We start from the raw sequence: 15,711 nt of genomic DNA on the forward strand, positions 1-15,711 counted from the left end.
TGAAGGAATTAACTAACCTATGATCTTCTTGAAGGCGTTATTTATGAGGTGTTGTGACCATTGATGTTAAGGATCAACAGAAAATTAGGGAGTATTTCACATAAGGGAGAATTTCTAAACATATCAGATTTAAGTGGCTATCTCTTTAAAGATACACATCTTTCAGTCCTGTATCTCCTGTTGAAATTCAGCCTAGATTTATCATGCCTTTTCCACTGGCCCGTGGAAGAAAAGATTGATAGTCTAGTCCAGTTTGTAGAGGCCACCAACACAAATAGCCCCATTTAACAACACTGTAGACAGATTTGGCAGAGAGATCAGTAGCTGAATGACCAGGGGCAATCAGGTGTTCTCTGCCTTACCCTGGAAGATCACTATCAGTGTATATCATCCAGACAGTACCAAGAAAGCTTGTGTAGCCTCCCTCTGTCTTCCTTTGCCTTGCTTGTTCCTTGGACATCAGGCTTCCATCCTGGCTCCTTTTCTAGGAGCTGTGTTTCTACTCCTGTGATGAGATTGAATTGCAGAGATGCTGAGGGAACAAATATGTAGCTTGTGCAGGTGTGTTCCAAGCTGGCCAGGTTGTTCCCCTTAGGGTTTTCATTTACACACCCAGCTGCCTACTCTGTTTAGAGAACTAATAATGATTCCAGCATATAATGCATTTACCTTGAAGATTTTGAAAATGAATTTACTACTTTTAAAAAAAATTATGCAGCCAGAATATTAATTTCTTTTATGCTTGTTGTTCAAAGTTACAGCATTGCCTGGGAAATGCTTTTAACTCCAGGTTTTCATACAAATATAACAAGAATAGCAGTGCAAGGAATTTCCTGTTTCTTTTGATGGCTGTAGTTTTCTAGCCATTATATATTTACCATTTGTTAGGACTAACGAGTACTATGGACTATGTAGCAGCAAAATGTCTTTTAGTGCTTGCAAGGTGAAAAAGGTGGCCTGACAGAGACAAGACTTCTCAGCCTGGCATGAGAATTGAAAGTTTTCCTGATCTCCTCTGGTTGCACTTCAGCCAGCTCCCATACCTGGACCTTTGTTACTGGCAGGGAAAATGTAAGAAGGGGGCTGTTAGCAGAATATCTTTCTTTCCCTCTTTTACCTTAGCAGAATTCACCTTTGATATAAGTGATGCTTCATATACCTGTGAATCCTACTGCTCTCCTGATTGTTGGTGCTGATGTGTGACTTGCACACACCTGCTGTTGGAGGTGGTGTTTGGAGGACGGGAGAAGCTTGGAAGTTGTGCTTTCATAAGGTCACTCCTTGACTCCAGCCCTGGGTACAGCATAAATATGTACTGTACAGCTGATATTGTCACTCAGGTGCACTCTCAAAATGGCTTTTCTTTCCCACATCATGTATTTGTCTAGGGGAAAGGGGGGGAAGATGCGTATCAGAAAATAATCTGTGCGTTTTATATAGAAATATATATATGTAGAATTTTATTCAGGAGTTTCTGTAGATTTGTATAATCTTTTTTTTTTTTTCCTGCTGCATGTAGTTTTAGATGAGAAATTCTAGCTGATACTCTATTCAGTAACAGTCACTAATCCCTGTGAATATCAATTTTGGGCTGTCTGTTGATGATAGTACAGAGGTTTGAAGCAAATCCAACCATACCTCAACAGAAATGATTAATGCTGAACCTTCATATCACTGTTTTGTCAGGACTGTAGTCCTGTAAAGTCAGAATTTTAGTCAAATGTTCCCTTCACAACCAAATATGCATAGCAAGTGCAGTAGGAGAAATATTCAGTTCCTGAATTTCTCTTTTGTTATTGCTGACTTGGTTTTGTTTTAAACAGTGAAGTTATTATTTTATCAAAAAATTAAGAAAATATTTTTTCTTCCCCAAATTGCAGTTTTGTAATATTGTGAACATGTCTTACAGTAGGCACTGGAAATGAAAGGATTTGTTTTGGTTTGGTTTTGAATTTGGGAAAAGAGTGTTTCTTAGCATCACAGAACCGATGTTGAGGACAGTGCTCACTTGAGGTAATGTGAGAAACTGTCAGATTCTTTTTCCAGAAGAAGGAACACCTGCCTTAATGGGAGGAAGGAGTTAAGGGAAGAAGAGACGCTAAAATTTCCTGTAACAGTAGTGAGCATAGCATTCTTGTGTTTGAGGTAGGGAGGGTTTAGACAAATCATAAGTGGATGAATGAGATGAGGAGAAAGGCTCCAAAGTACTAAAAGTGATAAAAGCTTCATTCTCTAAAAATAAAAACCCACTAAATTATGAGAGCAATAACACATTAATTAAAAATACTGTTTTTCAAGAGAACAATGTGTTTGTGAGATTCATATATCAGTTAATTTCAAAATTTAATTTAACTGTCATGGGTCATACCCATCATGAGAAAAAGTTTCCATGAGTTGCACACAAGTTTTTTTTGAGATTTAGGACGAACCTCAAGCTCTTCCTTCTGGTCAGATAATCCCCCTGGTGGATGCAGTAATCTGGTCCTCATGCTGTGGGAGTGGATCCTAATTAGCAATGCTGTTTTTTCACAGAGAGTATTGCTGCACACAGGCAGGAGCACTCTCTGCATGCAGAGTGCATCCTCTTCTCATCTGTGAATGGTAGAGAGAGAAATGAGGAGTAACTGTAGAAATCATTTTAACTCTCTTAGCTTTGTACCATTTTGCTGTTTTTCTTCTTCTCCCAGTCATGCATGCATGTATGTATGTACTTCTCTGTCCTGCCAAGGTTATCTTTAAAGATCTACAGGCATTTTCTGAGTGTTTTTGAACCAGTTCACTATTTACCGGTATATTGCTTTTATAGAGGTTGTCTTTGATGACTTTTTTGTCATACGCACCCACTGAAGTTTCAGTGTACTCAAGCATTAGAAAAGCCACTATTTGAGTGTCTTTGTTTTCTTTGTTGAGCTGTTTATTTTGCTTTCTTCCCACACAGTTCCCTGGCCTCGCTCTGACAACTGCTTTTCTGCATGAATTACATTCCTCGGGGCCGCAAGTCTCCTAATTCTTCCAGTCGATTTGATTCCTGCCTGTGTGATTAGTCCTCTGCTCCAACACAGTTGGTCTTTGCCAAGCAGGCTGCTTGCTAAGTGCCTTTAACATGAAGACCTAACTACATTTTTTAACCTCATTAGTGTGTAGGGCACTGCTTCATTCTGGCTTAATAACATGGCCACTATTGAATCATCACTTGCTCTAAAACGGGTTACAAAAAGGTTACCTAAGTTGTCTGTTTTTCTTTTTGTATGACTGTGCTTTTGCTGGGTAAGTTTCTTTCAGCTCATGTCCATTATTTAGCATATAAGTTGCTTTTTAGGAAGGAGATTCTACTGAGGTAGATTTATGATGTTAAGAAATTTTATGTTTGTATGTTCAAAAAGAAATTCAGTATCTATTTGGAAATAGCAAAACTAAATTATAAAAAAATTATAAAACTTTAAAAAAAAAGTAAGAAAATGTGGGTTTGGAAGAAAATGGGAAGAAGGCTTGGGGGAAAAATTTCCTACTTGTTTCAGCTTTAGAATTATAAAGACTTCGTCCTCACCAGTTTAAACACAGGCTTTTTACTATAATGCTGGATTTACAGCAATGCAGCCACAGTTTGCATGGCTTCGCTTTGTCTTGTGGGTTCAATTTTTACCTGAATGTATTGCCACTAAAATTTATTTCAGTTGCAGTTGCAGTTGTGTATAAACTTGAAAGGAAAAGACATTCCTGGGCTTCCAAATGTTGTAAAGGCAGCAGAAAAGTTTCCTAAGAAGATGGTTTCACCGGGGAGCTGGGGGAAGAAAGGAGGCAGTGGGTCACATGCCACTTGTGATGGTGCATTTGTGCAGTTGCATAGCACAGCCACTCAGAGGGTGAGACTTCATGATTAATGGTGTTTATTCTTGACAGAAGCCTCCTTTATTTATCTGCAATACAGTTTAGTGATTTTATCAGTCACCTGAATGAAAAATATTCAGTCATACCAATATTGCAGTGTAAATTGAGTAGAGTCACTTTTTATTATATCTTTCAGCCTTATCATCTGCACAGTAATTTTCTAGCAGGGGTTTGATATAGAAAGGCTGGATTTAGCTGTACTTGACACAAAGCCTCTTCAATTTCCTCTAAAAGTTCAGGCTACTCTTAGAAATGTGTATAAATATATATATATATAAATATATATTAAAAAAATATATAACTCTCTTATCCAAGCAATTTCAGTATTTGAAAGAATAAAGATAAAATGCGCAAACCTGGATGTAAGAAATGTTGTTCATATGAAAACATCTAATAGCTCTGAAGGCAGTGGTGAAATGCTCTTTAGTGTTTAAGCTTGTGGCTTAGTGCAGTTCTTTTTGCATGGCTACGTAGTCTGACTTTCTTCTAATCAATCATCATCCAACTCCAATCAGCATACAGGCAGAGCCTATCGTTCATCCTGGCTGTAATTTCAGAGTTGAGGACTATAATGGCCACATACAGCACATTAGTCACTGCGATAACAGCTAGTGGCACTCCTGACGAAGGGGGAGGATGGGGAAGAAGGGGAATAAAATTCTTCTCATTCTCACAGTGCATTAGTGAAATAGGAGCAAATGTTAAACAAATGTTTATTCAATTAGCTGACTTAACAGCATTAAGTGTGAGAAAGCTTCTGACACTCCTTTGACCCACTTTTTCTGAGAGAGGAGAGGAGCGGCAAGGGAGGCAAGAAAGGGGTACATTAATGCAGCCCAGATTTATATATGTCTACATACTGATATGATGGTGTCTCTGGTTAAAGACTGGAAGGGATGTCAGGCTCTGCCTAGCCTAGAGGAAGCTAAAATTTGAATAGCAAATGGGACCACCTCTAGAGCATCAGAGGAGAATTGCAGAGCAGAGAAGTTTGCTATAGGAATGCAGTTGGTAATTTCACTGCCCACTCTGTTATTACTAACAACAGATAATGAGTTGGCTGTAGAGCTTTTAGATTTTCCTGCTGCACTTTGTAGTACAGCATATTTTGAAGGAGAAATAGTGTGTGGAGGTCCATGGCAATCTTATTCAAATAACACTTTCTTGTCCTGTGCATCTATTTTATGTGCATGATGATGATTTCTGCATCAAATGCAACATTGCTTCATTATCCTCCATCTTTTAATGTACAAGTCAATACATTACATTTACACAATACATTACATTTACATTTACATCTATAAACTTGGAACCAGCTGAAGACAGGAGAGGAAAAATTTACCAGCACTGGGGTTGGGCTGTCCTGTGAAAGTATAAAGTCTTACTTTATTTATGGTTCAGTGCAAGCTCAGCAAAGGAAGGCAGTGCCTGGATAAGGCTCTAGCAGAAGCAGGAGATGGAAATCACATGTTAGCATTACTTTTATTTACTGTTTACATTACTGCAGTGTCCAACAGCTCTGTGCAGGATGGGAGCTCTGCTGAGTGTTGTGCAAATAGAAGGAGCTCTGCCAGGAAGAGCTCGCAGTCTTTGGCAAAGGAACTCTGGTGAGTCAGCTCTGATGGCCTCAGGGTTTACCAGCCCCAGCTGTTTCTTCACCCTGGGGATTATCCCTTCTCCCTCAGCAGGGTGGTGTGCCTTTGCCCCATTTACAGTCTCACAGCTTTGCTCTGGCTTCCTGAAACTGGGCAATGAAGTGGCCAGAGGCAGAAATGTTCTGCCTGGGAGGGGCACCAAGCTGGGTACTCGGAGGCTTACACAGCTGCCACAAAATTTGCCAGAAAACTTCTGGTAGAAGCCTAGAATGGGCAAGTGGCATTTGCAGGGAGTAGTTATTGTTGGTTACTTTTCTCTATGTTTGCCTTCTTTGTACAAGCAAAGAATTGCCAGGTAAATGCATAAAGTCCTCTTTCCAGTCACTGATTTCTTGCAGCATCCTGAGAAGGATTTGGAGAAAGGAGAGGAAAGCTGGGATGCTCTGTACTGCAAAGGCCAAGTGGACAGTGTTTCAGAGCAGTGCAGCTGACAGTTCCCAGAGCAGTGACAACAGGAGGCAGCAACAGTGGTGGGTGGATGGAAGAAGAAAAGGAGAGGCAGGTGCGTGTGAAGAAGAGAACAAGAAGACTGACTTGAGAAGTACTGGAAGCCCAGTAGATAGTTTTATTTTCATTTTTCATGATGAAGGAAATTAAACAGTCAAAACTGTGTCAGCATACACATTTAAGTAATGCATGTCAAGACTCCCAAGTCAAGACTGTATCATCTGAAGCAGGAATTGCTTGCTGTAGTCACTACAGGTGTTACTGTGGACTGAAGGTCACCAGTGTTACTGCTGACCTTATGTAAACAGCTTTGTGTTAAATAACAGAATGAATATTCATTGCTTTTCATGGCATCAGCTATTCTTGAGGAAATCCACAAGCTGATAGTTGGGTTATTTATGAAGTCTTGTAAGTAGCAGTATATATAAAAAAACTGAGTCTATGTTCAGGCAGTCCATCAGTTGAAAAATAGGAATACAGTCACTGACTAAGGATTTAGTGCTTGATTAATGTAGTCAATTTTTAACTGTAACTACATAATGTTAACACTTCCCAAAGAAGGAAAGAGGAACCAGAGTAATATTCTTTTGCTGTTGGTCAATGCCTAATTGTCGTGCAGATTTCCTGAACCATGAACCTCTCTTGGACAGTCATTTGTGTCCCTTTTTTTTTTTTCTGCAATGATGCCTTTTAACTTTATGTGGGAGAAACTTTTTATTCTAACCCCATGTGAGGTTATTTGTATATTTTAGGAATTTACTTACCAGAACTGCATACATTTTGTGAGGCATTGTCCTTGCCTCAGTGAGAAAATATTTGTAACGTGGGATCTCTTGATGTGACCTTCCCACTGAACTGATACTGAACATTTTCCAAGTGCTTTACCACAGTTTTAAAGATGGGGAAAGAGTGGATCAGGAAGGCAACAAACTTGTACAAGGTGGACAACAGATAAATAATGGAAACCAAACCAGAGCCTGTCTGCCTTAAACCTGATCTAGCTTCTTTGTGAACTATGTAGGCATGAACTCACTCATGATTTATTTGTACATGTATCTACTGAATGAAAGTTTGCTACCAAATCAGATTCTGTGACCTACTTCCCTATTCTGACTACAGTTCCAGTGTGAATTTTGGAGGAAAAGTGAGTAAATATTCACTAGGTGTTGAAACATGGAAAATTATACAGGAAATCAAGAGTGTTTTTTGTTTTAGGACTTAAAAAACATGCTCATGTTCTCCTTTTTGTTCATTTTCACCATTCAGAAAATATAGCTAAGAGTGCTTAGTCTTTTGCAGCACTTGAGCTGTTTTATATGAAATGTGCTCTGACATTTCCATATATTCAAATAATTCTTAAAATGTTCATAATTACTTGCTTAGTTTTCCTAAGTCCAAGAATGTGATAGAGCAGCTTTGAGACACTGAGTGATTCTAGGGGAATGGAGTGCCTGTTTGAAGCTGGAATTTCTTAAAAAAAATTAAGTCTTAAAAATTATATTATTGATTTCCCATAGTATGTATCTATAAGTTTGATTGTTTACCAATTCAGTGAGAAGTGAAAAAAGAACTGTGGGTTGCATTTGAAAAATGCTCAGTGCTGGCCTCAATCTCCTTACATTGAAATCTCAGAGCTCAACTTTATTAACACAAAAACCTTTTATTAGCCAGTTTTTGGCTGCTGGTGCTGAAGGGTCAGTCTGTACAAGCAACTATGGTATTAAGTAAACAATAGGAATTTAACATGGGAGATACTACCTAAGGAATTGAGCCACATGCTTTAGAATAGGAGTCACCACATACCAAGAAAGTCCTTGTTTGTTCATCTTCCAGGTTCTGCTAGAAATAAGTGTTAATGTTTTGTGGGCAGACATCAGATGATTATTGCAGGAAAAAAAAGGAAAAGAAAAAGATAAAAGAAAAGTATCATAGGCAGTTTAATGAGTTTAATATTTTTCTATTCTCCAGGCAGGACTGAATTGAACAGGTATCAGAGAAACAGTGTGGATATCATTGGTATGAGAGTTATGCCATCAATGCTTGCTCCAGCATTGAAAAACGTACTGTTAAATGATTAAATATCGGGGTTTGAACTTTGACACGTTCATAATATAACAAGATGGATGAAAAGGCAATAATAAATTAGGTTATGTTACAATATTTCATCCCACTTCGTTGACAAGCTTTGTTCTGTGAGATAGATTATTGTTCCATCTGTAACCTCAGCTCAGTGTCATATTTACAATGTTATAGTTAAGGATCACTTGCTGTTTTCAATATAAATGTATTTTTCAACAGATTCATAAAAGAGCCATTTAAAATTTTATCAGGACAAAACTTGGCATTTAGATTTCCAGTCCTGGAGTTATAGTTTCCTTTAAAATCTGAAAGAGCTTAAATCACCTTATTTTTTTTTTTTTTTAGATAGGTTGTGCTTAGAAGAGGTTTATGTCCAAGCACAGCCTAAAGTTGTTTGGAAACCATTTATGGCAGATCTCTAACACCAAACCAACCTCAAAAATAGTAGTCCAGCTTTTCCTGTGGCCCAGACCTTTGTGACTGTTCTGAGTGGCTTTACATGTGCTTCCAGAAAACATTGCTATTGAAGAATGCCTGTGACGAGTGGGGGGTTGTGCTATGCACTGTAGTTTTCACACTTGCAAGAGATACAAGAACAGGGACAGTTTTCACTGTATAGATATTTTGGCATGTATTAAAGCAGTTCAAGCACTGCAAAGCAAGTAAGTACCCTGAGGCCACTAATTGGCAGTAATTGTCTTGAGTGGCCTCACTGGAGACCTCTACCAGCACCTCATGCATCCAGAATTCCTTTTTAGCTGAGCTGCCTGACCTGTGTTGAGAGTAGTGCCAGTTTGTGGTCCTGCTCCTGGCTGAGCTCAGGGTCTGCCCTGCAGGGAGCTGTTCTGGATAGAGCCCTCAGAGCCATGGTGTAACTTGTCTCCTGACCTGTCTTTGTCCCTGTCTCCTGCTCCTGACTGGCCCAACCCAGACCTGGTTTGTCACTTTGCCATGTCTCAGGCTCGTGATTGACTCTGGTCACTCAGCTCTGGTGGCATGGAGTGCATTGCCCATGGGTGGCTCCTGGCTTGCCTTTTCTTAGGGAGCAGCTGGACTTTGCTGCTCCCCAGCACCCTGAACTGGGTCTCTTTTCTTTCCATCCCCCCTCCTCAATTCCTAACTCAGTTACATGCATGAATCCACATAAGATAGTTTCATGGACTTTGGGATGATCCTCTAATCCCATTAGTTGAGCACTGAGAGGGTGGTTAAAAGGATCCACAGTCAGCGAGCTCTGTGCTGGCTAACCTACCCAGGGACTTTCACCTCTAGTCATAGCCAGGCAGTAACACTTCACCTCAAGTTAGCTGTTCCATTAGTACCAAAGAAAGAGATAGGATTTGAATTTGGGCAATCTAGTCTTCCTCTTTGTAAAACTGACAAATGCTCAAGTACAAAAAACAGACTGAAGTATGTAATAGGAGTCCCCATATCTCAGATTTTTCTGCTGGCGGAAGGAATGTGTGATCCTTCAAGATAATACTAGATAATGATTTCTGCATGCAGATCATTTTGAAATAGGTATAACTTGCTCATGCTTGCCTCATCAACTCTCAGATTCCCATGATCTTTCTTCACCAGTTAAAAAAGGGCTGTATGGGCTGAAAAGGGAATTGCATTTGATTCAGTTTTTGTGGTGGTTAAAATCTAAACCTACTGCTAGTCAGTCTTCTTGTACAGAGTTCATCTATTGAAGCTGTTAGCAACAAAACAAATTGACACTCTTTTCATAAGTAATAACTGAAATCCCACAGATAGCTCACCTATGATTCAGCTATGGTCATAAAAAAACCCCATTTTTTAAAAAAAGCAGCTTCACCCACACTGTGATTTGCCCTACAGCCGATGCAGTTCACAGCTGCTGAGCTGGTGTAACTATGTAAATTTTTAAGAGTGTGCAGACACCTCTGCAACAATTCATCAAGGAAATGTCATGACTAATAGGCAAAAATACACCTGTTTGTCCTTACATTGATCTCCCTGCCTCGGCACGTGTGTGCCATTCACGAGCTGAGATTCCCCAGAGCATTGGAGCTGGGACAGGAAGAAACTGGCAGGTTGGGTGTGGGTGGGAAGTCCTGTGTTACATGTGGAAGCTGTGTGGCACTCATGATATTTCAGCACCTTAACAGTGAACAGGAAGGCCTTCTAGGGGAGATGTCTTCACAGCTAGCCCTGTTCTCTGTTCCTTCTCATTTACCTCAGGGTTGTAGATATAATCAAGGTTACTGAGAAAATAATTAAATCATCCTAATGTACCAGGATAAAAATTAGTGGTGAAACACAGCCACAGGATCTTTTTTACCTGCACACCTAGGGACCTTCACCTATGTCTTGAAAGTGTGATCAGCTTTGTATGAAATTTGAATTGAGTTTGCAGGGTCTCTAGAAGTAGACACAGAGGTCCTGATTCAGAAAAGAGCATATATCTGCTTTGCTCCCTCCCTTAAGTGGTCTGAATATGTTGTATAACTGAAGAACCCCTGCACTGGAGAAAATGGAGGGCAAGTTCTGCTTTCCCATGGTTTACAGGTGAGGCATAAATTGTCAAGCAGTATCACTGAAAATCTCCTTGCCTCTTCTCATGCTGAAGCCTCATTGCATCCCATGAAGTAGCCTCAGACCCAAGACAGAACACCATTCAACAGGATGCATGGCTAGGTTGCAGGATGCTGGGCTGAAGGGTCCTGAGTTTGAAGGAGAGTCCCAGCTTCTTTCCCTGCTCATGACAGCATGGACTAGATGACCTGTAAAAGTACCTTCCAATCCAAACCATTCTATTATTCTCTACATGTGAAATAAAAATCATGGGGATGGACTGCCACCCACATCTCGAGATTTGATTTGTTTGTCACTGAATGAGAATCTGCAGAGCCACTCCTGGGCTGTATGGGCTGTACTTTTTGCTGCTTACAGGACGGAGGTTATTCCAACAATGAGGTTGCAAAGCAGCAGTAAGGGTGGCGGCACCCTTTCTAAAAGCTGCATTTTAGTTTGAAGGATGGAGTTAGTACTTGTGAAAGATGTTCACAGTGAAATTTAATCACAGAGGGGAAGGAAGGATATGTGATGTTTATTAGAATAAATCAGGATGACTCAAATTGTAGGCCTGAGAGCAGATGAGGAAGGCATGCGAGAAAATGGGTCTGTAGGGAAAGGGGAGTCTGTGAACACAGAGGAGGGAGAGAAGTCCAGAACTGAAAGTGAGCACAGAAGTTAGCAGCATGTTAAAATCAGATGCTTGAGAGAAATTAGGTAACATCAGAGTCCAGAGCTGGGAATTCTTTGTGGAATCTGATGACTCCTTATTTCTGCCTGAGATAATACTGTTTATATGTCTGCTGTTGATTGATGTTACCCAGGTCAGTGTCCTTTCCCTAGCATCCTAGGAAAACGGAGGAACTCAGAAGAGGAGAGAGAGAAAGAGGCAGGGCTGAGGAGGAGAAGAGCAGCTGAGTCCTGGTGTCCTTGAATGGCTCTTGCAGGATCTGGAGGCAGAAGCTGACAGCCTGGCTCTTAATCTTGCTCCTGAGGCAGCATCTGGCTGTTGGCCAGCTGGAGAGTGAATCACTGAGGCCGATACAGACTTTCAGCCTTCTTGCATAAGCATTTAAAGAGTTTTCTGTTCAATATGCACCAGATAAGGCCAGGGTCCCAGCCTGTCTGCATGCTCTTCATGTTTCTAAATATGAGTTGGGATCACATTTAAAAAGAATCTCTCGTAAAATGACATCCAGACTTAGTTTCTTTGTTACTCTTGTATTAAATTTGCTGTACTTCTATATTTTCCTCACTGCCAGGATAGGAAATTCACTCTGTAATGTGATACCCAGCTGTAGTACTTTTGCTTCCTACATCACCATGATTTTTAAAGCTCTTGCCAACCAATCTTGGCCTCATAGGGAATCAGGACACAACGAATATTTCACATCTGGTGTGGTTTCATAGTACCAAGGTAAAAGATGCACTTCCACTGTAAAACAAAGTTTTACTTTGAGCCATGCAGACAAAAAGTTCTCTGAGGAAAGAAGATGTCTGGTTTGCACAGTGGTGGAAAGTAGTTTCTGGTTTCAGGTTCTCAGTGCATTTCAAATATGCTGAAAGCATGATAGCGAGTGGTTTGGCTTTATGTGGGTCATTTGCTCAGGTGCCAGACTGCACTGTTGGTACCTGCTGCTAGCACAAAATGCAGCTCCCTAACAAACTTTGGAGCTAGGAGTGATTTTCATACAGGAAGGCTAAACAGGCTTACCTTGCAGAAAGCTGTTGAAGGGCAAGAAACACAAAAAAGGTCAGATAGGAAAGGGAAAAGAGGGAGAAAAACACATCAGGAGAAATCTTCATTCCTCAGATTTTACAAGCCCTCATGGATTTAGTGGCAGGGAAGCTGGCGTCATGTTAGGAATTCATGACTTTGATCACTGTCCCACTCATATGCTTGCATTTCCGAGCTGATGGCAGGGCAGAATTGGCTCCTATGTAAGATTATGTTCTGGTGGCCTTTTAGGTGATGACAACTACCTCCATTGATCATGATATGTGTATGTTAAAGGGAAAAAAAATACATTTCTTGTTTGATTACTCTTTGTAAGCCAACAGCATCAAAGGAACAGGCTGCCCTCACTGCTCTCACAGCTGCTGCCTGTGTCTATGCTGTATATATGCTAAATTAATTGGAAAAACAGGGACAAAAAGGCATTTAGTTCGGGTCAGCCAGTTGGACTACAGCAAATGCATGACAGGCTTAATCATTGTCTTTTGCCAAAGAGCAGGTTGGCAAGGGCAGGCACTCCAGCCCCTTGTGATGAAATTTGAACTTTTTCCAGTGCCTTTGGAGATGGGATGCTGTGAGAGAAAAAGTCTCCAAGCAGAGCCCAGACACTGTCCTATCGACAGGGTGGGATGATGGGGAGGTTATGGCGGGTTATTTGTCTTCTGTCAGCTTTAAGCCTTGGTTCATCGCACATAGCATGAGAGGGCAGCAAGCTTTCCCTTCACAAAAATGATGCAGTTAATTAATGGGGTCTTGATAAAAAACATTGGTCACTGGGGCCATACTAAAAACACACATATGCAGCAATCTTTCTTGCTCTGCCACCAAGTTCTGTGCATTTTTCATGGGAAGGGGCAGCAACAACAAAATTAAAATGCTCCAAAGAACCCATCTGTTTTAATGGCTTGCAAAGTTTGGGACTCCTGAAGTGATTTCTGTATAAACATGCCATCTTGCACTTTAAGAAAGAGTAAACTGTCAAATGAAGGACATGGTTGCAGGTGTGGCTCTCAAAGCTCCTTTTTCAATAGGCACATGGTTTTGAAGATGTAAATGATTCTGAATCTCAGTATGTATTTCATATTGCAGTAAGAATTACTGTGTACTACAGTGTGCATATTTTTCACTAATTGAAGCGATTTTCTCCTTTACTCCTTGGGGAAAGGTATTGAGGTGTGTAAAGATTAAGCCAAATATAAAGTAATGTTAAAATTGGTCAGAGAAATGTTACTAATAATGGGGACAGAGAAGAATTAATTTCCCAACCTTTTTCTTTCCAGGCAGTTGACTTCAGTACATGTGCAATCCAGTTGTTATTCTTCAAGAAACAAGAATAAAAAAAAAATAAATAAATAAAATAAAAATAAAAAATAAAAATAATAAATACAAATATAAATATAAAATATATTTATTTATTTATTTATTTATTTATTTATATTTATAAAAATATAAATAAAAAAACAAATTTGTTTTTCTTCCTTTTGTTTCTTCCAGGCCTTCTGCCTTATCTAGTAGCCCAACATACTCAGAGCTTCCATTCCTTAGAATTTCCCCGCACCGAAATCCTGCTGCAACTTCAGAGTCTCCCTTCAGCACCCCTCACCCATACATTAACCCCTACATGGACTACATCAGGTCCCTGCACAGCAGCCCATCCCTCTCCATGATCTCGGCAGCCCGCGGACTCAGCCCAACAGACGGTGGGTTCAGACAGGCTTCCTGTTTTCTGTCATTGTAGCAACTGAAGTTATATTAATCTTGTCAACATTTTTCCCCCTTGTTCAAAGCAGCTTCACCAGGTTTGTCAGACATATTCATTATGTCATAAATGTTTCAATACTTCATCAGCCGATGATGGCTCATTTGTACATCTCACAAATGTTGAAACTTCAGGGAGAAGAAAAAAGAAAAGCTGCCTCATTCAAAATTTATGCTGGAAGGGTGGTGTATGTCTTGTGATATCTTTTGTTTGTGGGGCTGACATGGGGTGTAATTCTGATCTCCCAAAAATCCATTGTACCTGCACTGAATTGAGTCAGATTCTTTATGATTGTGTGTCAGCATATAACCATGGAGTTCTTCAGGCACAAAAGGCTTGTTAATTAAAATAGTGTTTTTCGATCATATAAAGCATGCACTGACTAGTTACATTTAGTCAATAGTTCTGTTAAAGTTTTGTAGAATTACTTCTATTTATCCTAGCCAACAATATGGACAAATTAAATGATGCTTATGTAGAAGTGGCTGATGATCAAGATTGTCCCTTTTAATCTAAATGGTGGACAGTATACTTGAAATTCAGTGCTTTACGTCTTGGTATAACCATGGCTTTTACTTTTCAGGCTAATTGGGTTGAAGTGAACTCCTGTGATCACTCTTTTCGTTATTCTAGCACATGCCCTATTCATTTGAGTGGGAATTTTGCCAAAGCGAGCCATCAACAGAGTTGCAAAAACAAGCTGTTTTGTTATAGTAGGTTTTTCAATAGTGGGTAAGCATAAGCAGTTTGACATTTCAAAATTGTAGCATTTACTGAAGAGAACTAAAATATAACATACTCAGAATCAACTATGTAGAGAAAGGTAATTAAACTGGTGCTTTAACTATGCGAAAGATCTTCCCAGTGAATTCAGAAACTTACCAGAGTTAAACTGCCTTTAGCTGAATTTGAAAAATGAGCAGTGCACCCTATCCAAACGGATAACTAATTAATCCTCGTTTATAAGAATATATACCTTTACAGTTAATCCATTAGTTATGGGCACATATTCTTATGAGAATAAATTTTAATGACCTATTGTCAGTCAAGGTATATGGCATGCACATAGGGCTTTCTTAGCAGCACTTTGGATGTTGCATGAATTCTTCCTGATTCTACCCTTTTTGTTTTAGCAGAAGTATTTTTTTAGAAAAAAACACTTTTAAGAAAAAAAATTGAATTGTCTGAAAGGCAAGTTTTAACTTCAGGAGCTTTGGAGCTTTAGATACAGGACAAAAATGACAGAGCTATAAAGTAATGGCATATACTGGGAAAACTCTTGTAGTGTACATCTGGGCTTTTTCACAGGAGCTAATGTGCAGAATACCTTGCTGTCTTCAATACTCTTCAGGTCCCATTCCTGCAGAATTTCATTTATGCTTAAGCTATGTTCCACTGGCACATAAAGGAAGGTGTGAATGACCTATCACCACCTATGGCATTAAGCTGTATACAGTCTTGGTCTCAGGTGTACCACACTGGATTCACTTGCGAAAATGAAGGCACTTAGTGTTCTCTCACCCAGCACCAACTGATGCTCCAGAAACACCCAGAGATGTCACAGGGTAGAATTTGGTTTCAGATTCTGGCACCTAAATGTAGATGTGTAC

The 15,711-nt window shown here is 39.8% G+C and overlaps 1 protein-coding gene across 7 annotated transcripts in view; it reads left to right on the forward strand.

Moving 5' to 3' along the window:
• Positions 1 to 15,711, forward strand: part of GLI3 (GLI family zinc finger 3) — a 206,547-nt gene that overhangs the window by 121,168 nt on the left and 69,668 nt on the right. For all 7 annotated transcript variants that reach the window (XM_064705024.1, XM_064705029.1, XM_064705027.1 and 4 more), the window contains one exon: positions 13,837 to 14,042. In XM_064705024.1, coding sequence (XP_064561094.1) covers positions 13,837 to 14,042 — 206 coding nt within the window. The remainder of the gene's footprint in view (positions 1 to 13,836; positions 14,043 to 15,711) is intronic.

Source organism: Zonotrichia leucophrys, chromosome 2 (genome assembly GCF_028769735.1).
Source record: "Zonotrichia leucophrys gambelii isolate GWCS_2022_RI chromosome 2, RI_Zleu_2.0, whole genome shotgun sequence".
NCBI classification, from domain to species: Eukaryota; Metazoa; Chordata; class Aves; order Passeriformes; family Passerellidae; genus Zonotrichia; species Zonotrichia leucophrys.